The sequence below is a fragment of the Diabrotica virgifera genome, chromosome 3, assembly GCF_917563875.1.
Source record: "Diabrotica virgifera virgifera chromosome 3, PGI_DIABVI_V3a".
In the NCBI taxonomy this organism is placed as follows: Eukaryota; Metazoa; Arthropoda; class Insecta; order Coleoptera; family Chrysomelidae; genus Diabrotica; species Diabrotica virgifera.
The window spans coordinates 99,342,888-99,369,150 of record NC_065445.1 but is presented as its reverse complement, the minus strand read 5'-3'; the positions used below and the strand labels follow the sequence as shown (position 1 = coordinate 99,369,150).

At 34.6% G+C, this 26,263-nt stretch overlaps 1 protein-coding gene across 3 annotated transcripts in view; it reads right to left on the bottom strand.

The window, feature by feature from the left end:
• The window catches only part of LOC126881218 (farnesol dehydrogenase-like), a 378,698-nt gene that overhangs the window by 298,429 nt on the left and 54,006 nt on the right, over positions 1-26,263 (bottom strand). For all 3 annotated transcript variants that reach the window (XM_050645349.1, XM_050645350.1, XM_050645348.1), the window contains exons 3-5: positions 25,799-26,003; positions 20,771-21,033; positions 10,732-10,881 (exon numbers count right to left, since the gene is read on the bottom strand). In XM_050645349.1, coding sequence (XP_050501306.1) covers positions 10,732-10,881; positions 20,771-21,033; positions 25,799-26,003 — 618 coding nt within the window. The remainder of the gene's footprint in view (positions 1-10,731; positions 10,882-20,770; positions 21,034-25,798; positions 26,004-26,263) is intronic.

Below are 26,263 nucleotides of genomic sequence, written 5' to 3'. Positions count from 1 at the left end.
AAAAAATACAAAGACATGCTTCTCAGGGCCCAAAGAAAACCCCTAATCAGGGTGTGCAGTGTGTACAGAACTGTATCAAGCATTGCCTTACAGGTGGTGGCTGGTTCTGTGCCGGTGCACATCCTGGCCAGGGAGAGAGTCTGAATGTACCGGAGGGGCAACGGGGCGATAGGTTCAGGGCCACAGGAAAGAGCTACAACTCTAGAGATGTGGCAGAGGGAATGTGCAGCCGAAGTCGGAAAGGCGGACTGGACGAGATCCATGATCCCGGACGTAGTGAGGTAGTACGGGTGTAGGCATCGGCGCGTCAACTATTACTTCACACAGTTTTTGACGGGACATGGATCATTCAGGAAATATACCCATCGTATAGGGAAAACCGAGAACGATCTATGCCCTGAGTGTGGGGTGGTGGATGACGCGCAGCATGTCGTGTTCGTATGCAACGCAGACAGCAAGGGAGACTTCGACCTGATCATTGCATTTATCACAAACTTCGCTGTCTGCCCATATTTTTTTATACTTTTTTATCTGGTTTTACTTATTTATTTATTAATTTTATTGTGCTTTATTTATTTATTTTAATTATTTATTAATGTAATCAGTATTATTTCTACAATTTTTTATCGATTCTTTTTTAACAAATTTTATTCATTTGTTTATTTATTTATTTGGAGCACGTTGTAACAGACAGCCAGTATGGGGAAGACTCTCTACATCTGGTCCATGTCGACTGTCTTGGGTATTCTTTTTGTTCTGTCTATTTTCTGTTTCTTTGTTATTCTCTTGTTTGTTCTGTCCTGGGGCAGCTAGTGGGGGAGGACATTTTATATCCCACTTCGCTGACTGCCTCCCTTTTTAACCTGGAGTAAATGGGTATGAGTGCGAGTGTGAATTGATGAATGTATGAATGATTGATGTTACTCGTAATTGTCAACTGGTTCTGTTTTGCTAGTTTCATCGTAGATGGTCGCCCAGCCCCACATGGGTTGCGCGTGGACGGTCGCTTCACTGGCTGGTCTGGCGCAAGGCTTGTGCGGGAGGGGGGAGCGGGGGACATCCAATCCATTATTATAATTATAAAAAAACTTAAGAAAGATTTGATAAAATCACAGCGGAATTGCTAAAAAACATGGGCGAGAAGGGCAGTGAATTACTAAAAAAAGTTTGTAATAAGACATGGAGTAAGAACCAAATACCAAAAGATTCGGAAGTGGGGTTATTCTACCCATTTTCAAAAAGGGAGATAGGCGCGAATGTAGCAACTACAACTACAGATGTAAAACACTAAGCATCCCTCCCAAAATATACGAAAGAATATTAGAGAAACGTCTCTTACAAGAAGTTGACTTTAAAATGGAACAATCACAGAGTGGATTCAGAAAGGGCAGACGTATCCATGATTACATTTTTACTATTAAGAAATTAATACAGAACTCACAGAACTCAAGTATTAAGTAATACCAAGCAAGGTGATAGACATAATATGTTAAAAAAAAGAAAGGTGTGAATACTAAATTTAGGGAAGTCATTATGAGTGTGTACAGACATATAAGGAATAGTGAGAACTGAAAGTCCGTGGTGTACAGACGTGTTTACAATTGCTCTCTAAAATATATAGTTTCGTGCCATTGATTGTTTTTAATTAATCAAACAGTAAGTCTTTTTTGGATCTACTACATACATTAGTTTAATTAACAACTTCAAAAAAACATAAACCTGCACCTCATTAGAAGAATGTCTTCAAAATCTCTGTGCTTATATTGCAATAATTTGTTAATGGAGATCGATAGCCAGGTCTCTTGTCTAAGTTGCAACAAATTATGCCATAAAAGATGTGCTCGATCAGAATTAAATGGTTGCAATGAAACATCCGTATCATTTGAGAACTGGCATTGTAATACCTGTAGACCCTCTCCGAATAACATTACTCTTCAGAATGAACCATCTATGTCTTCAGCCTCGCTACTCAGCAACCATCAGTTTGATTTACTTATGGACAAATTATCCATTCTCACAAATTCTGTGACAGAATTAAATAACAAGTTTTCTACACAATCACAAATGCTTGAAAACTGCATGAAGGATGTATCCGCTCTTCGTGATGAAAATAATCTTCTTCGTGAAAAAGTTAGTTCCTTGGAAAAACTAGTGAACTCTCCAACTCCGTCACAAGATGATATATATTACGAAACTACTCAGCGTTTGAAGCGGGAAAAGAACGTCCTACTCCTAGGAGTTCCTGAAAGATCACCCGAAGATGACGCTCGCATAATTAAAGAAGTAATTACGCACTTATCTCCGAATTCTGCGAATTGTATCCAGTCCGGCTATCGTCTTGGAAAAAATACTAATAATAACAAACCTCGTCTTTATCGTGTTATTTTTGGGACTCCTAAGGCTGCATTGGACGTTTTGAGAAACAAGAAGAATATTTCTCGTAATTTATATCCTTCAGTTAAGATAATCTCTGATATGACACCTAAACAGCGTCAACATCTAAATGATTTACGTGCAGAACTAGAGTTACGATTAAAAACTGAAACAAATCTCACTATTAAATATGTTTATGGAGTTCCGCAAATCGTTCAAATACTATCCAACAAAAGAGTTCGCGAGGAAGAGTCTTCACCTAACCGAGAGTCTGGCCTAAAAGTTGTAAAACCTGCCTCCTCGAAATCTGAATAGCAATCAGTACACATTGTTTTTTGGAACTCACAAGGAATTAATAGTGTTAATGACTTTTTAAGTGATTTCAATGATATACCCATTCTTTGTTTATCGGAAACATGGGTTATTACCGAAAATATAAAATTTTCAAATTATTTATCTACTTACTCATGTGCCAGTTCAGTTGCCATAAAAGAAAAATCATTGGGTAGGGCTAGCGGTGGTCTATCAATTTTTTGTAATCCCAACCTTTCTTCTGTTTGTATTGATAAATCACCTTGGTGGATCTTTTGTTTAATATCTAGCAATAATTATAAATTTGTAGTCTGTAACGTTTATTTTAAACCTAGTCTAAGTATTGAATATTTATTGTCACTATTTCAGGAGGTGTTATCTAATATTTTAGAGAAATTTAATGATACACCTATAATTATTGGAGGAGACTTTAACTCCCGTGTTTCAGACAATGACGTATCCCCTCCTGAAATATTTGAAAACACAAATTTTTTTGACGAGAGACAAAGTTTAGATACTGTAATTAATGCAAAAGGTAGATGCCTTCTTGATTTCATGAATTTTAACGGGTTCTGTCTGTTAAATGGTAGGTGTATTTCTGATCGGCCTGCAAAATTTACTTTCGTCGGCCCTATGGGCAAGAGTACAATAGATTTAGTTTGGGTAAATAACTCACATTTGCACTTTGTTAATGATGTTTACGTAAATACAACGTGTACTTTATCAGACCACTTTCCTGTTTCATGCTTTATAACTCAAACGTATCTCTCACCTATGAAAGAAACTATAATAAAAAATAAAACTATTTTTAAGTTAAATGAATCTTTAGTTTTGTCTTATAAACTAAACATGCAAAATTCGGCGGGGGTGCACATAATTCATGATGTCGAAATGGCAAACAAAAACCTGTTGGATAATATTTATAAAACAGCTGATAATCTTGGGCTGTCAAAAAGTATAATCGCTCCTAACAGACCTAATAAACACAAACCGTGGTATGATTGTCAATGTAGAGATCTAAAGAAATCAGTTAAAAGTAAACTCAAAATTTGTCAACAAAACAATTTCTCAAATCAAACTAAAAACGAATACTTAATTATTAAAGCAGAGTATAAAAAATTATTAAAAGTAAAAAAAACTGAATTTCAACAAAATATTATTGGTAATATTTCCAACTCTACTGATTCAAAAACTTTTTGGTTTCATATTAAAAGAGCTCGAAATATTTCAAATAGTTACATATCTTTACCTGCTGCAACATGGGAAACATTCTACTCTGAAATTATGGGAGCCGGGATAGTGGACACAACCCTCTATTTCGATGCGAGGAATCCGTATTTTGATAATCCTATTACCACCAATGAAATTTACTTAGCTTTAAATTCCTGTCAAAACAACAAAGCTCCAGGATCTGATAATATTCCCTATGAGTTTTACAAATACTTACCAAATAACTGGATCTTATACCTTAACTCATTTTTCAATACTATCTTCAACACTTCCACTTTTCCTAATAGTTGGTCGAAAATTACTCTAAAAATGCTCCACAAAAAAGGTCCCTCTAACGATCCTTCCAATTACAGGGGAATTGCTTTAGTAAACTGCATTACTAAAGTATTCATGCAAATTATTTTGAACCGTTTAGTCAATTGGGTAGAATCGTTTAATATACTTCCCGAATCCCAATCTGGTTTTCGTAAAGAACGTGGTTGTTACGATAATGTCTATACTCTTACATCCATCATTCAATTTCGTCTCCGATTTAAAAAGCGCAAGCTATTTGTATTGTTTGTTGACTTTAAGCGGGCTTTTGATTGCATTAACCACGCGTTGCTCTGGTCTAAACTTTTTGCTTTGGGTATTAGCTCTAAAATTGTACTTCTACTTAAATCTTTCTATTCTAATGCTACCTTTAGGGTTAATGCTGACGAGCAATATACTAAATCGTTTAACATTTGTGAGGGCGTGTTACAGGGAGAAGTCCTCAGTCCCTTGTTATTTGCGTTATTTCTTGCAGACATCGAAGATTTTTTTAAAAGCCGCGGAGCAGAAGGCATCAATGTTAATAACGTAAATGAAACTCTTATGCTTTTATACGCTGACGATTTGGTAATATTAGGTCACTCGGAGATCGATATATCAAAAAAATTAAAAATGTTGGAGGATTACTGCAAACAAAACAAACTTACTGTCAATACTGCTAAAACTAAAATTATGTGTTTCTCTAGGGGTCCTTATAACTTAAAAAATAATATTAAATTCACTTTCAATCAATATCCCATTCTATTAACTAACACCTATAATTACCTTGGAGTGACTTTTGCCTCTTCGTCTCTATTCCGTGAAATGGCAGATGTGAGTAATGCGAAAGCTAAACAAGCAACTGGAGCACTTATACCTGTTCTAGCTAAACTTAAAATTGACTGCATGCAAACGAGGCTACAACTTTTTGATGCATTAGTAACAAGTACAATCTCCAATTGTATTTCTGTATGGGCACTCCGTTATGTAGATGTTCTCGAACAAGTTCAAGTACAATTCCTAAAACGAATTCTTATGCTTCCCATATCCACACCCGGTTACATAGTCAGAGTGGAATGCGGCAGAGTCAAACTCTTGTATAATATATTCAAGTGGACACTAAACTGGTTAAAGAAAATTTATATGATGGACGATTCCCGTTACCCCAAAATGTGCTTTTTTCGTCAACTACAACTGATGGAGACCGATAGCAGGTATAACTGGGCAGCGCAGGTAAAATCACTTTTTACTTTTATTGATGCTGAACCTATTTGGAATAATCTCTCCCTTCATTCCCTACAACTGAATAGAAAAGCCTTGTTAATCAAATTTAAAAATAAGCTCTCAGAATTAGATATTTCTCTTTGTCAGCAATCCAATTTTCTCCCCTTATATAAACACCTAGCTCTTTCCGAATTAAGTCAAAAATACTTATGCCTAAAAATGCCCATCCAGATTACAAGAACTATTGCACAGCTTCGATTATGTAATTCATTCTGCTTAACGTTCACTTATAAGGATTCTACATATAAAATTAATCCTAATGAAATCTGTACTATTTGTAACAATAAGGAGTTAGAAACAATTGAACATATACTTTTTGATTGTCCAATATATTCTTGTATGAAACAATCATCCATTAATTATATAGCCGATATTGATACTGTAACTCATACCTTAAATAACATTACAGTGTATTCAGCTAAAATAATAGCTGGCTATATCTGGAATGTTCTAAAACTTAGGTCTTTCATCATAAATGAATAGTTAAATACGTAAATTATACTTTGTATCTTTAATTAATTCTTATATAACTCGTTGTTTTTTTTTTTTTTTTTTTTTTTATTTATTTCTTTCTTTTGTTTATCCCTAAAATAAACATATTGTGTGTTTCTTGGGATGAAAAAGGAAAGGAAAAAAAAAAAAAGGAACGAAATATTTGTTCTCACCCTTTCCATAAAATTGTAAAATTTTAAAAGGAAATAAATGTATCTATCTATCTATCTAATAGTGTCAGAACCGATAATATTGAATTAGAAGAGTTCATAGTAAATGAGGGTTTACGTCAAGCGGGGGTTCATACTATATTATGTATTTAATGCCTGCTGTTCATTTTCGCCGATGATTGCTGATCATGTAATTGTCTATGATCGGCACAATCGTCCGTAGCATGTTGAACGACAACCATCAAGATGGACGTGAAGTGTGCAGTGTGTTGCTACTGCAACAATTTATTTAATGGCGGTATACAACCATTACGTCAATATGGCTTAACGAATAGTTGTAAAAAAAATGGAGGAAAAGAAGAGTGGTCTTTGACAACTACCTTTAAGACAGTAGGCTTGTTCGAGATAGAATCAAATGAGTTTAGATACATTAAACTTCGCAATTCGATAAACATATTTTTCACTCATCGCTGTGCACTTAGATATACTTTTTTCCAAAAAAATTATGGAGAATCTGCTTGCTGAATTATTGGTTAAACCTTCTGGAGAATTCGAAAACTTTATACGTATGTCACCTAGCGATTTCAATTAGGTATTTGGTACGAAAAATATCCCCATTAGTAGCAAAACAAGACACTACTTTCAGAAAGTCCATACCAGTTAAAATACGACTTGCAATCGCATTGAGATTTTTCGGTGCAGGGGGATAGTTATGCTTGCACGAACTTTTTAGTATAAAAAATTACACCTTTTTTAACCTAAGCACAATATTTTCACAATTTGCTACCGGCTGCCAAGGTGTGAGGGACCAGACACCTGGCAGAGATTGTGCGACTGAATCCAAATTTTCATTTAATTTAAGAAAATGTCAGCGAATTGGTACATGGAACGTCCAGGGACTGATCCAAAACCCTGGAAAGTTACACATAATTGAAAAAGAAATGGCAGACCACAATCTTTCGGTACTGGGACTCTCAGAAACTCACTGGAGAGGAAAAGGGCATTTTAAAACAACTGCTGGCAACGTCGTCTATTTTTCAGGCCCAGATAACAAAAGTACAAATGGAGTCGCAATAATTGTACCCTCTAAACTTAACGATTGCGTAATTGGATATAATACTATTGATGACAGGATAATATCCCTTAAAATGAGAATATCCACCAATACCATACACCTTGTCCAGGTATACGCTCCTACAACAAGTGCATAAGAAGAAGACATCAACAGGTTCTATGGTCGTCTAGAAGAAACTGTTCGCGCTATTCCGAATCGTGAACTCGTCATAATTTTAGGAGATTTTAACGCCAAAGTGGGGTCATCTAATGAAAATATTGAAGGAGTGCTGGGCAAAAATGGACTGGGACAGAGAAATGAGAATGGCGACCGTCTAGTGGAGTTCTGTGTAGAACAATATCTTACAATTACAAACACGTTATATCAACATCATCCACGGAGATTATACACATGGCGCAGCCCAGATGGACGAACAAGGAATCAAATAGACTACATCCTAATAAGATCAAGATGGAAGTCGTCGTCCATCAACTTTAAAACATATCCTGGCGCAGACTGTGGAAGCGATCATCAACTCCTGGTATTGAACGTTCGACTTCGTTTAAAAGTCCCCAAAAGAAGACCCCAAAGTAAAGTCATGTTTCTAAGTCCATCAAAAATCAATGACTTCCGACAAAACCTAGAAGATGGTCTTTCTCTAGACCAAGTAGATAGTGACCCTGAGTGCACTTGGATCTATCTCAAACATAAGGTAATCGAGGCTACAAAAGACTGTGAGGCAGCGGTTTCCACTGGCCGTAAGCCATGGATATCCGATAATACGTGGACTGTGATTCAACGCAGAAAAGAACATAAAACTAGATACGGAACAAACGATGAATACAGAGCGTTATCGAGAGAAATCAGAAAACAGTGCCGCAAAGATAAAGCTGATTACATATCTCAAATATGCAGAGAGATAGAGGAACATGGCTGTCGAAATGAACCGAGGGACTTATTCCAGAAAATCAAATTCCTTACCAGAGAATTTAAACCTCAAACGTGGTCTGTAATAGATAAGGAAGTTAATTTAAAGACCGATACTGATGAAATATTGGAAACATGGCGAAACTACTGTGCCGAACTATATAAAAATAACGAGGTATCAGCAGAAAATCAGTGGCCTTCTGACTACCCTAGAGAACCTACTGTCTTACTCGCTGAAGTCAAAGATGCAATTAAATCACTAAAGAGAAATAAATCCCCAGGCATTGATTCAATACCAAGTGAAATACTACAGTTACTAGGTGACAAAGGATTACATATCATCCATTCTATCTCTGTCGCTGTTTGGAATTCAGGAAAATGGCAATTTGGTGTACCTCAATTTATATCCCACTACACAAAAAAGGAACTACTATCAGATGTGAAAACTACCGCACACTGTCACTAATAACACATGCTAGTAAAATCTTGTTGCATATCATCAAAAACAGATTAAAAACCTATCTACATTACCAAATACCACAGGAACAAGCGGGGTTTGTAAAGGGTAAAGTTACAAGGGTACAAATCCTGAACCTGAGACAACTGATTGAAAAATCTAGAGAATTTCAAGTACCTATGATTATATGCTTCGTTGACTACCAAAAGGCATTTGATTGTGTAAGCTGGATAAATCTGTGGTCAATTTTAATAGAAATGGGCGCACCAATGCACCTGGTGACACTTATTAAAAATCTGTACCAGTCTAATATAGCAACAGTACGACTAGATCAGAAGTTCTCAAACCAATTCAAGACCGAGAGAGGTGTTAGACAAGGATGCGTGTTGTCACCTGACTTATTTAACATTTATGGTGAACATGTCATGAGGATGGTTTTAGAAGAATGGGCCGGTGGAGTAACAGTAGCTGGTAGGAAAATCTCCAATTTAAGATTTGCTGATGACACTACACTTACAGCAGCAAATGAGCAAGAAATGTTTGATCTTCTGCGAAGAGTTGAGTACGAAAGCAATAAAGTTGGTCTGAAAATCAATAAAGCTAAGACAAAAATAATGGTGGTCGACAGAGTTGACACTATTCAACTGACTAACATATTACAGGAATACCAGATAGTAAGCACCTTTGTCTATCTTTATTATATAGTATATCTAACGATGGTAACTGTGAAACAGAAGTTCGGAGACGTATTGGTATGGCAAAAAATGCGATGAGTCACCTAACTAAAGTTTGGAAAGACAGATCTATCTCTCAAAATATCAAGATGAGACTGGTGAATGCCCTTGTATTCTCAATATTTCTATACGGAGCAAAGACTTGGACTGTTCGCGCATACGAGCGCCAAAAAATTGATGCCTTTGAGATGTGGTGCTGGAGAAGAATGCTGCGCATACCTTGGACAGCTCATAGGACAAACGTTTCCATTCTAAACCAACTCAATATTAAAAAAAGGCTGTCCACAATATGTCTGCAACGAATTCTGCAATTCTTTGGTCACGTGGTTCGCAGAGGTGACGACAGTTTGGAGAGATTAATTGTTTCTGGAAACGTTCCGGGGAGAAGATCAAGAGAACCATCACCAACTAGATGGTCTGACCAAATAAAGCATTCAGCTGGAAACTCATTCTGCGAAGCTGTTAGAGCAGCTGAAGATAAAGACCAATGAAGAAACATTGTTAGGAATATTGGAAGAAATCACGATACTCAGTAATGGGGAAACGACAGAAGAGAGAGAGACAATATTTTCCGACGGGGAATGAATGATCGGCGATCGCGTGGGCATGTCAACGCAACTATTACTTATTACTCATTAACTTATTATTTATTACTCGACGATTTCCTTTGAAGCGTCTCCAAAAAACCGCAAAATCACGGATCGTCTATAGTCATGGGCGAACATAGACGATCATGGGCAACTATAACCGAGTATGCCCTCTACACAATCGTGCTCGCGCTTGATCGTCTGTAATCGGCGATTATGTAGAGGAGCCATAACATCGTCTTGGTTGACATCATTAGAGAAACCAGAGCAGAAACACTGAAATTATATACCGGACATAGAAATATAGAAGCAGTGTGGATCTCAGAATGCGCATATGCAGACGATCTCGTGATATTAAATTTGGAATAAATGAAGAAACACTCAATCGAAATTTACAAGTATGGACTGCTGCACTGATGAAACGAAAGTTGAGGATTAATGATGAGTAGACGAAAGTAATGGTATGCAAAAAAAAAATAGAAAACAAACGAAGATAAAATTAACGGAAGTACACTCAAGTAAGTCGAAACATATAAATACTTGGGAGTTCAAATAGAGAACAGAGGAACTGAAGAAACTGAAATAAGCTCAAGAATAGAAAGTGCCGCTCGGATGTACCAAGCAATCAAAAGTTCGTATTTGTCCAAAAAAGAAGTATCCCAAAACGCCAAAGTGACCATCTATAAGACGGTGTTTGTACCGATTTTACTTTTGGTAGTGAAAGTTGGATGCTTACTGATAAATTAAAATCGAAAATTCAGAACATAGAAATGAAGTTTGTTAAAAGAATAATATCTATATAATAAGAATAATAACTTACATTGACATGTGGTCCTGTGCTAAGTGCATAGATAACACCTTCAGCAATATCATCAGGCCTTAGGTCTGGCATATCATCTAATTTCTCCTTAGTTCCATCTTGTGGAAATCCCTCGGTAAACTCAGTACGGACTAATCCTGGGCTAATGCTCTAAAATATAAAATATGAAATATATGAAATGAGAAATATGAAACATTTCATCTACTAGTATTTTCATTTTGGATTCCGACAATCTCACTTTACAGTGTAACAATGCCATCGCGTATCCAATGTAATTAATAGAGCCTTGATAGAGCCTAATTTGATAAGGTATGACACCCAGGATTACTTTATAAAATCAAAAAATCTCTATAAGTCAAAATAAGTCAAATATTTTGACTTATTAAAATCAATCTAAATCAAAGAGAATTTGAAACTAAAGTGGACGATGAACTATCAAACCGTAAGCAAATTCAGTCAGGAGTCCCCCAAGGTAGTATACTGGGTCCACATCTTTATGTACTTTATGTACTGTACGCATCCGATTTACCAACCTCTCCACAAACTATCATTGGAATTTTCGCCGATGACACAGCAATATTTGCAACTGAAGAGAATCCAACAGCTGCAGTATTAAAACTTTAAGAACACCTAGACCAAATCGGACAATGGTTAAAGAAATGGAAGATAAAAGCTAATGAAACTAAGTCAACACATATAACTTTCACACTGAGGAAAGACCAATACCCAAATATGAGCCTTAATCAAGTCAACATACCTCAAAAGAATATCGTCAAATACCTGGGGCTTCATCTGGATTCTAAACTAAACTTGAAACAACATATTTTAAAGAAGAAGAAACAAATTGAGTTGAGAGTGAATGAAATTAATTGGCTTATAGGTCGAAAATCTCGACCCTCAATTGAGAACAAACTGCTCATTTATAAAACAGTCATCAGGTCTATATGGATGTACGGAATCGAACTATGGAATTGTGCCACCAAAACAAATACAAAAATAATCCAATGAATCTTATCAAAAATTTTACGCACCATCGCAAATGCCTCGTGGTACATTTCCAACCAAACACTCATAGGGACCTAAACATTCCGTTAGTCAGCACAGTGATTCAAGATAAAGCCAACAGACAAAATGAGAAATTGGAAAGCCAATTAATATTACCACTATTGCAGCCAGTAAACAACAGAAGATTGCGAAGATTATGGCCCATAGATCTCCGCTGAAAAGGAGATGAAACCGCTGCTGGGTAACCTCATAACGCCATATTAGGGTACAATATTATAGTTTATATAAGTTATTCTGCTTGTTGTTATGAAATTAACTTATAGAATATGTAATTCTGATTGTTAATAAATGTTTATATAAAAAAATCTATTACTAGAAGCAATCCCTTAAGCAACTGGCGAACTACAATAAAGTAACTGTATTACGGGTTCCAGGACATACAGGAATGGCTGGTTATCAGATTGTTGATGGTCTTCCAAAAAAGGAGTGAGTTTTGATTTTATCGGACCACAAGCATTCTGAATAATCAAACCAAAGAGTCATATCATGTAAAAGTTCCAAAATATTTTCGGCCAAATGTAACGAAAATGAAATCTCCTGGTCGCTATACAGAAATACTTTTAAAACTTTAGAAAAATTAAAAGTGCAGCTAACCGAAACTGAACACTAAATTCAAAATAATCACAGATGTTTTCAATGGATTCTGTTCTTTCAAATACCATCTCTTTAAGGAGATAGGCGCAAACTGTCGGCTCCAATGCTATTTAATTGCATTCATTTTTTTTTTCGAATCCTCAGAAAACTAATACATAATAACTATTTTTGAAAAATTTAAACGCATAATGAAATATTACATCATTACTACCAAGAGTAGGAAGTCCCTGAAAACTTCTATAATGTTTATAGAATGTTTTTTTCAATAAGTTACAGGAATGAAAAAGAATAGAAAATTGAGTGTGATTTTTAATTTCAAATACCTCGTTCAAAAGTAACTTTTTGTTTATTCTAAGGGACTTTCTACCCTCGGTAATGATGTAATATTTAATTCTGCGGTTAAGTTTTTCAAAAATAGTTTTTCTAGGATTTGAAAAAAATGAACACCATGTCCGTGGCGATATTTTTCAAATTGACCATTCGCTATCTTTGTCATACAACACACTCAGTCAAACAGAATGCGGTGACAAGACAGTGACAAACAAGGCTACTAAATAGTTGACACGGCTTCAGGAATCTTTTGAGTTGTTTATTAAATAATATTGATAGTGTATTTGATAAATAATTGATTATAAATAAATTATAAATAAATAAGACGTGAAATTAATAAAAAGTTATTTATTGTGTAATACCTATTTATGGAAGATCCTAGCAGAGACTAGACCAGGATCACTTTATCACTTTTCCTCTTTTCTCGATTAAGGATTAGTTTTGATTGTATACCTAGTACATATATAAATTATTGTAATCACTGAATACATAGTGAAAAAATAATCATATTACTTAATTGAATTAATGATTTAAGAGACTATCCAAGTAACGGTTATCCGAGAACATTCAAAAGCCATCTCTAAGTTAATGATGACAATGTCATTGTCAAATAATGTTCACATCTCAATTCAAAGAAAGAAAAAGTAGGGATAGCCGTGAAATATTTGCGCCTACGCTCATAATGAGCCGAACTTGGGCGAATTAAACAGAAAAACACGCGGATTATGCAAATACAGGTTAATTATTCACCAAAGCCATAAATGACTGTCGCTTTAACACCTGATCAGGTAATAAACATAGCTTTGCAATGGCTAGTAGGCTTTCCTGAACCATTAGATCTTTTCTATTACTATACTCCGTCCCAAACACTTTTTTTCGTGCGTCATTAATTTTGACGTCGTATAGGATTTTAAGAATGTCACACATCATTACATGACATTTTAGTTAAATCTGACACTGACAGTTGTCAGCATATTTAGGTATATAAACATCAATTTTTATACAAATATGGGCCAGAATATTAATATTTAAAATAGTTTAATGTAAAATTAAGTAAATATAGTACCTACCAAATTTCACTATACAATGCCCGAATATACCAATGACATAAAATATTTATATTTACGTAGTTGACGAATTTCTAACCTAGAAATTACAATTGTCATTTTACCACATGATCGACTATTTTTGTGACAAATTATCTTACTCGCCTCATTGATTGGTTATCTAAGTATTTAGACTATTGTAATCGCCGGGTCACCCACACAAACCATACATACTTATAGACGTTTCACGACCATGTTAATCTTTCGGATCGAATTAACGCCATCTCTTGATTGGAATGGGAACTAAATTGACAAATTTTAGTTACGTGAGAATTTCAAATTATAAATTTTGCGGGATTTTTGATGAAATTTCGCAGGAAATTAAAACAACAGAAAGACAATTCAATGTTTTATTCCATATTTTACTGAAAACTTCAAATATTCCAATTTGTTTTCAAAATGCTAAACACTACTGCTATGTGTCACGTGAAAGCACTGATGTGTATCGAGTTGAATGAAAATTTTTGAAAGAATCTTGTACATAGGATGATTGTTTAGATAAATATTACCTTATAATCTTTTACAAACTTCCAAAAATATATAGGTCCGAAATGTTGATGACACACTTGCCTATTGGAATAAACTGTTTCAGGATCTATTATATTGTTTTTTTTTAATGTGGAGAAACACAACACGGGATGATCAATGTAAACTAAAAATTCTACTCATAAAAATGGAGAGGAGGTTAATACACTTATTAAAATTGTGATTAAATCTAATTAAAAACGTAACACCACTATAATAAAATAAGCCACAAACTGTAAAATAAAAAGTAAATAACAAATTAATTTAATTCTCAACTGTCAGTTGTTAAATATGACAAGAGAATTGACTGACAGCGACATCTCTGGATTGGAATGGTAACTAATTTGCTGTCTTGACCTTGACAATTTACGTGAAACGTCTATGAGTATGTATGGTTTGTGGTCACCCACGTTTCCTCAACTGTCACTAATACGACTAACTTCACGCGTAACTTTGATACGAGAATTATAAAAAAAATATGCATTGAAATCCAGATCCCGTAATTTTTTGAGCGTTATAAAGTGAGTACAAAGACATGCATATTTCTTTTTTTTTTGTAATTACAGCTTCAATTTACCGTACACTTCTCGTAGACTCTGCCGATAAACTAGATTCATGTTTAGAAAATCTGGCTTGCCCGTAATCGCCAACCAATTAATTTTACGCTCTGAGCTTCGCTGGCATCGCTAACTAGCGGATTACTAATACAACTTTCGCCGGAAATTTTTAAATTCGCGTAATATTTACAACGCAAAAAACTAATTAAATTGTAATCGATTTTTTGATTGATGAAATATTAGTTTCTTACTTCGGATACTTTCATAATGATCGTGTAGATGGCGCTCAGATTAATAGATTAATTTATAATTACATATTACGAAATAATAAAAAAACTTAAATTGAGTATTTAAAACGTAAGTATATTTAAGGTAAATATATATACCACAGCTTTGACCAACTAATATTTTTCCTATTAATGTTTTTAATTTCAATGTTTTAAATTAATCACTTTGACATTTATGTCAAATTTCCAGAAAAAGTTCACTGACTTGTCACTACTGGCGCTCACGAACTTTTAAATATCCCCTCTACGTATGTACGAGCTCACAGCGTATACGCTATGAGCTCGTAGGTAGGAAAAAACAGCCATTTTTTCATAAGAAGGTTCCCACTCACCCCACCTCTTATTTGCAAAGGTATTAGACTTAAACTTGTCAATTAGACTTAAACTTGTCAAATCAAATATGCGCAGAATTTTATGAAGAATACGATGATTGGATTTCCAGTGCCGTTTCATTAGGTAAATTTTGTAAAATTTTGATTTTTTAATTTTTTATATTCAATTATGCCCTCTAGCGGTGGTCCTACAATTATGAAAATAATTTCCAGGCTTTTCCCGAGGCAACTTTTGTTATAAATATTTTTTCTCAAAGCTGTACTATAAACAGTTCCTGAGATATGGCCGAGAGCCATTCTTATTGAGACACCCGGTACAAATTATTCACTAAAATACATTGGGCCATAATAAATTCCTTACAAAACAGCCAAATTGATTACGGATATACAGACCTGATAGAGAACATAAATAGGAATGCCTCAACTAGAATAAAAGTACATGAAGGAACAGAACCAGTTCAACTAAAACGAGGAGTTAGACAGGGAGATACAAGCTCTCGAAAACTATTTAATCAAGCGCTGGAGGATGTCTTTAAAAAACTAACTGAGAGGAGCGAGGTATTAAAATCAATGGACAATATCTGAACCACCTACGATATGCGGACGATATAATCTTAACCGCAGATACAAAAGTAGCCTTAAAAACCATGCTAGAATTATTAAAAGATTATGACAAACACAATAGAACAAGTTAAGGAATATAAATACATATTTAGGACAGATCTTATGTAACGGTCCACCCGTTATAATATCATTTTTAGCGCTTTAATTATTTTTATAATTATTTTTCTCTTGATCTCTTAATTAACTTTCTCTAATTTTCGTGTAATTAACCATTTATAATTATTATCATTTATATTTAAAATTTCGGGCAACGATGCCACACCTAAGTATATTGGTATCACTGATGGAACGTACTATATACGCCACCTAGTGAGAGATATCCTTTGGGGGTTCTGAAAATTTGACAAGGCGGTCGTGCTTTACTTGACTGTGAAAGTGCGCTGGAAGTAGGTCGACGAACTTTTGGTTCCATAATGGCGAAAGGTTTCATTTTTTAAGTTGTAATTTATTGGGAAATACATTTTAATTGTAAGTGTAAATGGTGTCCCATGGGTTTGCTAAATCCATCCAGCGTGTTCGTGAGGAAAACAATAACACATAAAGAAGATTCCGCCATTTGGGAGAAATATTAAAACCTACCATGTAGATCCTTCAACCACCTGGAATGCGTCGATTCCAGCCACGACCACAGTCAAGTCATCATGGAAGTATGTCGATTTGGGAGCAAGCTATGGGACATTCCAGTCCCATTTTTGTCATCTTTCTACCTGCACCTACAGGAAACATGGTTTAGCACCTCATCTGGTGCTAATTTTATGGATTGTAGCATCAGACTTTACCTTGAAGTCTTTCGATGAAGGGATTGGTTTGGGAACATTTAAAGTTTGTGGTTTGAGTAATTATTGTGCTTATATTTCAGACATTTGGTTGACGTATTATATTATTAATTATTTGGTTTCAGATCTAGTTACCTTTGTTTTTTATTTGACATATTTGTATATTAGAGTATTAGGTTCCCAAACTGTTGTATCTATGGTAAGTTACTTGTAGCCATAAGGTAATCAGGCCTAGAAAATTAGGGTTTTATATTTTATTATTGGTTTGATATTTATTTTGTAATATTACTTGCTTGTTTCCCAAATATTTTATTATTTATTCGCTTTATTCCATTTGTTCGGTTAATTTAGGTCATCGTTCGGTATTTATCTTAACTTCATTACTTTGCTTATTTATTATTGTATTTTCTCTTCGTCAGGCTTTTGCCTATTTATTTATATTAGTCATATTTTTCGGGTTTTCATTTAGTTGTACGTATCAAGCGTACTGTAACCATTTGGTAAAGAGGGCTCATGTGAGTTGTACCCTATATGTAAGAGGTATTAAATTTTGTAAAAGGTAACATTATTGTTGTTATATTGAATAATATGTAAACCATAATTTTTGTCATTTTAGAGTCACATTATATGCATTGTTTAACTCAGAGATTGTCAAAAATCTAGTAGTTATTTTTTAATAAATGTTTATTTATTTTGCATATCATTTCTTATTATTCCTTATATTTACATTTACTTACTGATTTAATATATTTAATATTTGACAGCAGTGTAAGATACCTGGGAGAGTGATCGAAGATCATTTTCTTGGCGCCCATGATTTGTTAGTTTTATTTAATTGGTTTTTCTTTAGCAATTATTTATCTTTATACATTTTCAGAACATTATTCTTATCTTAGTATTTACCTTTGCTAGTCATTATTATCTACTTTGAGCTACTGTTCTTCGACAGGCATGCAAACGAGCCGTATCCATCCTTGAGTGTCAAGTTGTTCTTTTGCATCTCTTGCTAGCCAACTCTATTCAGTTTGCCTCTGTCTCTTCATACTTCTACTTCTATCCCTTTTAATCCCCCCTTTACTTCTACTTCTGCATCTTATCATTTCCCCCCCATACAAGTACTACTGCAAAGTAGTATTTTTCCTACTTCGGCTTCTCAACGTAGAAGCCACCTCACTTCATTCTTGTCCCATTAGCTGACAGTTAGTTGTTATCCTTTTTCTACTTCTGTTGGAGTTTATCCCTCTCTTTACATTCACTCCAATAGAAGTTCTTTTTAATTTGTTTCACTTAACGAGCAGCAAGGAAAACCAAGCGGCAGAAATAAAAAGGCGAATCAGACTGGCCTGGGTAGTAGGGTGGAACGAAAAATTCGAAGTCATTATTTTTATGGGGCTAGTGCGAAAAAGTTGTGTTTTGATGTATAATAAAACTGTAAGAAATCTTTTTTGTATTGGACCCTATCTTCAGGTTCCATATTAAATTTAAATTTTTGGGAATAACAAAAAAAATAAAATTTAAAAAATTTATTTTTTTATCAGTTCTTTGACTCTAAATAATTGTTTTATGATACAATATACATTTTAAGATTGGTAGTCTGATTTTTTGTTAAAAAACGGCATATTTCTAGACGGTAACCTTGAACGAATAAAGCCATTCCTTAATTCTGGTCCACAAACAGCAGCTGATGCTTCAGTTACCAACTTAACAGTTCTTTCTACGGATTTTGTATGACAAGGGCAGCTTAAGACCTCTATGTTGTTGTAATTCCCAGAATCAATCATATCCCTTACATCTTCATTGGAAATGTGCTTTAGCAAAGGAGGAGCCGTAACTTTGAATCCAGAAACAGAAATTAAGTCATTACAATCTGCAGCACTAAAATTTAATGTTGGTATTTTGAATCTCCGGATTTTTTTTTCTTTCTGACTTTCTCTAGCTTTCGGCACTCTGCGTAGTCCTAGCTCCCGTATATGTTTTCGTTCATCTTTCATCATACCGAGTAATACATTTTCGGGATGGGCAAAATAAGCATTCCTTTGGATAACGGCATCGACAATTTTTCTTTGGTCAACTGGTAGAAATCGTGAATAATGGATCATTCGCCATAAATGTTTTGAACCATCAGAACAGCTCGGATGCAGTTTTATATAAAACCAAACTGGTGCATACACTTTTTGGATGAAACTTACTAACATAATAATTAATTGGGGGCTGGGACATTCAGTTCCAACATACAATCGAAGCAACCGATTATCAACTGTCAGCCACCTTGTGTGTGATATTTTCCCAGGTTTTTTAAGGCTCAAATCATTAGGACATTTTCCCGCAGCAACTGCTTGACTGATTTGGTACAAGTACTTCTGATCGGTGCTAAGGTCTGTTGTTTCTAATAATATTGCTAGGTTGTTTTCTATTGCGACAAAATCGACAACAGCCTTCTCTTCACAGCGTTCCAGAAGTTTCCCTATTGTCCCTGAAAAATGAAGTGGTCCACTGGTGCGTCCATCTAACTGTTGAATTAAATGACGTAGGGGTAGCTCATTGCAATGAAATAAGCATACTGGCCATTGAAGTGAAGTGCCGCAGTATTTGTGACGTAAATGGTTGGACTGTAACTGTTGACAAAGAGGCAATGAATTCTTCTTCATGATCATCTGCATCAGAAGAATTTGAGTCAGACAAGCTGCTACTCATGGAAGGATTGGAGCAATCTACGATACATGCTTTAAGAACAATTTCGTCAGTATTATATTTTTGAGAACTTGCCTTTGCCTTCATGGTTCTTTACATTTTCTTCCTTATTGCTGCAATATCCACTGGTCCAATTGCCATTTTTCGACAGGATCGTTGATCTTGAAGAAAAATTCGCTCATTTTGAGGTACTTTCTGGGTTTTATCACAAGTACACACACGCAATTCCAGTCATGTTGCACTTGCAAGCCGCGATATTCAATAACTTTTTACACTCCTTTCGAAACTGGCAAGTCTTTTCTATTTATGAATCAGATGCTTGCTGAGTTGTTGTGTACCTATCGCTTAAGATTTGGATACTCTGTATAAATATTTTTAATCATATCTCGAATGCACTTATGCGATAATGTTGGAATAGAAGCTTTTATTCATATTTGTTCCACTTTCATTGCAACGGCATTTAAGACGTCGGCGATAGATGGATCTTTATTATTCTTTGTCAACTTAAGTTCATTACGAATAAAGAGAAAGCACTTTAGAATGTCACACTTAGTTGATAAAACACGATCATTGAAATTTGATCAGAACCATATTTATTTTTTCGACAAAAATAATTTTTTTGTTTTTTCATTTTTCAAATCCAATATGGAACCTCAAGATATTTTTTTATTTCAAAATGCTCTCGCACCAATTGTTTTCATCACCTGACACAACTTTTAAAAGATAGCCACAAGAATTTTTCTTTTGTTTTATTTTTTTGACCTTTTTCGTTCCACCCTACTGGGTAGCCTTCGGTAAGTTAAGCTACATTTTGAATAACAAAAAATACCTGCAATATCTTAGAACGTCAATTTTTAACCAGTATATACTTCCTGTTTTCACATACGGCTCCCAAGTTTGGACACTTAGAAGGGGGAAAATATCGATAAAGTGGCAGAAGCGCAAAGATCGATGGAAAGACAGATGCTGCATATAAAACTTATAGTTCGCAAAAAAAACGTCTGGATCAGAGTAGTAACCAAAGTGAAAGACGTTAAGGAACAGGTGGCAAAACTCAAATGGAAATTTGCAGGTCACACCATCCGATAAGCAGATATAGCATGTATATAGAATAAGCATGTGTTTAATTGCATACCAAAAGTGAGTACTCACCGTTATTTTAATGGGGCTTTTAATATAGCACAACTCCTGTCTTAAACTTTCTGCCAGAGCTGTAACAGCAAATTTTGATGCTGGATAAACATTGAAATTTGGCTTAGGCATAATAGGTACGTAATGTCCTGCTATACTATTTATGTGAATAATGTGTCCTGCTATTTTCTTTTGGCGCATTATCTTTACAGCTTCGCGCGTGCAAATACATAGCGCCATAACGTTTACTTCAAAAACTCGCCTCCAGTCATCGGTTGAACCCTCTAAAAATTTAATTCTAGGTTAAGAACATTTTAAATAGCCTAAACTAAGTTTATGAAATCCTAGCTTCTATAAGAACGGTATTACGTAGCATCTTGGAAGGAAGGTTTTTTAAATAACTGGTCCTTATTAGGTACCCAAATTTCATGGAGGTTTAGTTTTACTTGTTTCATCTCAAGTATCTACATTTTTCTGCAGCCGATCTAAACTAATAGAAAGCACCCAGAATGACGAAAAGCACCCGTGGGATTGGCATTATAAACAATCTCCAACTCATTGGTCAATAGTTTATTAGAGAACGGTATTAGTATCTATATATAAAGCAAGAAGAAAACACTACATTAAACATCCGTATATATCTCTAGGTAAAGCAAAGCTGCTCAGATTAACAAAAATGACTAGGAATAAATCTCAAGCTAAAGTAACAACAGAAGAAGGTAGCACAAAATCAATTGCAATAGAAACAGGAGTGTGACAAGGCGATTCCCTGTCAAACACAGTGTTCAACATAGCAGTAAAAGGAACAGTCAAGACTAGCGGAATTAAAGGAACTATAGCTCAGCCCTCAACACAAATAGTAGCATATGCAGATGACGTAGTTATCATGGGGAGAGACAAGGAAATATTAAAAGAAGCAGTAACAACCCTGGAAAATGAAGCACGAAAAAGAGATCTAGAAATTAACGAAGAAACAACAAAATATCTACTCTGCTCTAGAAGAGAAGATAACAAGAGGGAAATCAAGATATTTGGAAGTATTTGTAAATGACAAAAATAAGAGAAGTGAAGAAGTGACGGAGCGAATATTAGCAGGCAACAAAACATACTGGAGATATAGCCCAATAAATGACCGTTTTGGAGTGTAATTTCCAGGGGCAACTCCGAATTGCATGAAAATTTGGATTTATGTTCTACTTACCCTCCACTTCAAAGTTGAATTTGTGCCGTTGGTTGCTTTTACTTGGGGGGTGACATTTACCCCTTCTCGGGGGGTGAAAAACGCGTGTTTAAAGTAAGGCCGGAAATGGATAAATTGACATATTTTAAGCACCTTCTGTTCTATAAAGTTTTTACGTAAGTCAATACTTTTCGAGTTATTCTAAAACTGCATTTTCAGACCGTTTTTCCCAAATAACTCAAAAAGTAAATATTTTATCGAAAAAAATATTTTTAGCAAAAGTGTAGCCTATAAAAAAACGAAAAAAATGGTGTACCAGTGAAGTCTACAAATTGAGTAGAAGCAAAGTTGTAGCTCATGAAAAATACGTTCTTATTCGTCTAATTCCAAATCGAATAATTCAACGCGAAATCACCGAAGAAAAAAGCGTATTTCGGGGAAACCTTATTAACATTTTTAAGTATCGAAAAAAAGCTTATTATTTATTTTTTACAAAAGTTTACAGCATCAAAAATAAACGAGTTACACTGAAATAAAAAGTTGGCCCCTTTTTTTTGCTAAAAAAAATCGTGAAAACCTCCCTCTATTTAGCACCCTAAATGAAATTAATCGTTTGGCTTTACCATCTATTTAAACTGTATTGTTTATGTGATCTGTAAGTTTGATTGGTTTGAAGTGCTTATTTTTAAAAACATTTGGTTTTATAGTAAAAAAAAATTTCTAAAGTTTTTTGAAAAATTTAATTTTTTCTAAATAACTTAAAAAGTATTAGTGATAAGAGTAATCTTAAAGAGTAAAAAAATGTAGGTTTTGCTATTATAAATATGCTAGTTTCATTTTGTTTCTCCGTAAGACAAAAATTAGTTAAGATATGGCTGTTCAAACTTTGCATACACCCGTGATTAGTGACCCATTTAAGCTTTCTCTGTCTTCTTACAGATCATATAAAAATAGATAGGTAAGTAAATTGTTTGTATAGCGGTAGAGATTAATTGCCAACTTTATTTTGAGCGTAACTCACTTATTTTTAATGCTAAAACTTTTGTTAACAATTAAAACAAAGCTTATAAACACTTTAAAAAAGTTTAAATGGGGTTTTCCCGAAAAGTGCTTAATTTTTCGATGATTTTACCTTGAAATATTCGATTTGGAATTAGACGAATAAGAACGTATTTTTCATGAACTACAACTTTGTTTTTATTTAATTGATAGACTTTACTGATACACCATTTTTTTGGGTTTTTTATAAGCTACACTTTTGCTAAGGATATTTTTTTCGATAAAATATTTACTTTTGAGTTATTTGCGAAAAACCGTCTGAAAACGTAGTTTTTTTGTCGACAAATCAACATTTTCAATGGCAAATAACTCGAAAAGTATTGACTTACGTAAAAAACTCTATAGAACAAAAGTTGCTTAAAATCAGTCAATTTATCCATTTCCGGTTTTATCTTGAACGTATGTTTTTTCACCCCCGATAAGGGGTGACTGTCACCCCCCAAGTAAAAGCAACCAACGGCACAATTTCAATTTTAAAGTGGAGGGTAAGTAGAACCTAAATCCAAATTTTCATGCAATTCGGAGTTGCTCCTGAAAATTACACGGTATCGCCGAATTTCCCGTTCATTTACTGGGCTAATATCATAGGCTAATGAAGGACAAGAACTTATCCATAAATACAAAACTGAAAATATACAGAGTTGCAATCAGACCAGTGGTTACTTACGAAGTTAAGACAATGTGTCTCTCAGATAAAGATGAAGAAAAATAAGAATATTCGAAAAGAAAATCCTCAGAAGATTTATGGGTCCTATAAGAATAGAAAACGGAGAAATGAGAAGAAGATTTAACCATGAACTAAGAGACATAATGAAAAGATTTAGTTATATTTATTAAAGCGCAGAGACTGAGATGACTGGGACACACCGAGAGAAGGAAAAACGACCTACTGGTTAAGAAGGTCACCAGATAGAAGCCGGAAACTGAAAGAGCAAGGGGAAGACCCAGAGAGAGATGGGCGGACCAGGTCATGAGGGATATCAAAATCCTTTTTTTATTACTCCAATTTATTTAACAATCTGTTCCGTTAGGAACAATCAGTTAAAGTTATGACTTTCTTAGGCTATGACATGTAGGTAAGAATTCCAATGAAAACTTTCCTTTCTAAATTATCAACAAATGTATAGACATACTACTAGTAAAATAAAGTAAAACTTAAAATCTTCTAATTTATCTAAAATCTACTTGGTAAGTCAGTTAGTTTATAACGCTTAAGTCTGCGAACTTCACCCTCCGTGTTTAATAATTCACTCGCGAAATCATTTGGATGCGCACTAAGTCTTTCTTCATACTTTTCACTGTATTTGCTGATTTCTTCTTTGATGCTGGTAACTTTCAGGTCTCTCTATATTATTGCTTTGGGGACGTACCATGGAGCGTTTACTATGGTTCTTAATGCCTTATTTTGAAAACGTTGTATGATTTCCAAGTTAGAGTTGCTGGCTGAGCCCCATAGCTGTATGCCATAGGTCCATATGGGTTTAAGTATGGCTTTGTATACCACTAATTTATTTTCAATTGACAGTCTTGAATGTCTACCCAGAATCCAGTACATTTGTTGAAGTTTGAGTCCAAGTTGCTTTCTTTTGGTGAAGATGTGTTTTCTCCATGTTAGTATTTTATCTAGATGTATGCCCAGGTATTTGGTTGTATCTACTTGTAATAATTGTTTGTTGTTTATGTATACTGGTGGACAGCTCTCTCTTCGCATGGTAAATGTCATGTGGGTCGATTTTGTTTCATTAGCTTTTAGTTTCCATTTTTTTAACCATTTTTCTATTTTATTTAAGTGGGCTTGTAAGTTATGCGAAGCTCTTTGGGGGTCTGTGTGAGATGCGATAATACCTGTGTTATCTGCGAATGTTGCGACTGTTGTCAATCTAGTTGTAGGTAGGTCAGCAGTAAATAACAGGTATAGTAAGGGACCAAGTACACTAGCTTGTGGGACACCGGATTTTATTTTAAATAGTTCTGAGCGAGCATCTTGTTGTTTTACTAATGAAAAGCGATCTGTCAGATACGATTTTATAATTAAATAATATTGATATGAAAGATTTTTCTTAGAAATAATATTGATACGGAAGAAAGAAAGAAAAATCAAAATCCTGAAAGGAAAAAACTGGAGTGAACTATGCAGATATCGAATAGGTGGAAGAAAATTGTAACAAAAGCCAAGTCATAAAACAAACTTTAAAAATACACAAAAATAATTCGAAGTGATTCACCGTAATAATCGAATCAGAGAGCTCTGACTAAGGGCGGCAAATATTCTATCCGGAATGAAAGCTTTGATGATGATATATCTCTATTTAATCATAATGGCAAACAAATGCAGATTCATCTTTTTTTAGGATCATCTCCTTCTTTGGAAGTTGGCGATCACCATAGCAAATCTCTCACTTTCATTTGCAATATTAAAGAGCTTAGCTGTTTTTAATCCTATTGACCTATTAATGTTTAAAATCCAGGGTATTTTGTGCCTTTCACCTCTCTTCTCCATGAGCAAAAAATCTTGAATACCTTGAACATCTTGTAAGAGAACCTAATTACTCGTGACAAAATAAATAATATCAAGGTAAAAAGAGAAGAACTTCTGCTTTAATATCTAGAGTAGCTGCAAATAAAGTCAAGATTCCTATATTGACTAGGTACTCTTAGTCGTAGATATGGAACCTAAAAATGAAGGACTCATTTCCTACTTTTAATTTTATTTTATCATTTATTAACCAATCAAGTTCATATTTTTCATTTCTTATGTGATATACCAAAAAGCTAACCTTTCTTATATCTCTGTATCAATTTATTCTTACCAACTAAATTTGTGGGTCTGGTTAAGCCGGCATTATTAACTAGAATATGTATATGTCCCACATTATCAGCAATCCAACGAAAAGCCCTTAGAATATCATCTTCTTTGGCAACATCGCATCTTAAGGCAAATAATTTACCCGATTGATCAGTTAAGCTCCTTGAAAGATCTTCAATTTTTTCAATTCTTCTAGCGATTCCCACTACCTGTAATTTAATATTTTTTTAGATTATAACAAACTTTTAGAGAATTATACTATCATTATATCTGTTATCACAATCACTATATCTGTTATATTATAGGGGTTTTTAACCTTCCCCTAGGAGAATATACCTATAATTTGATATGTACAGATACCCAAGCAGCAAGCAGCCATAGGTGCTATCATAAGTCCACATATGGTGGACTTCAAGCTAGTGTGCGAATGCTGAGAGGAACTCTACAGACTGACAATAAACGGGCAATA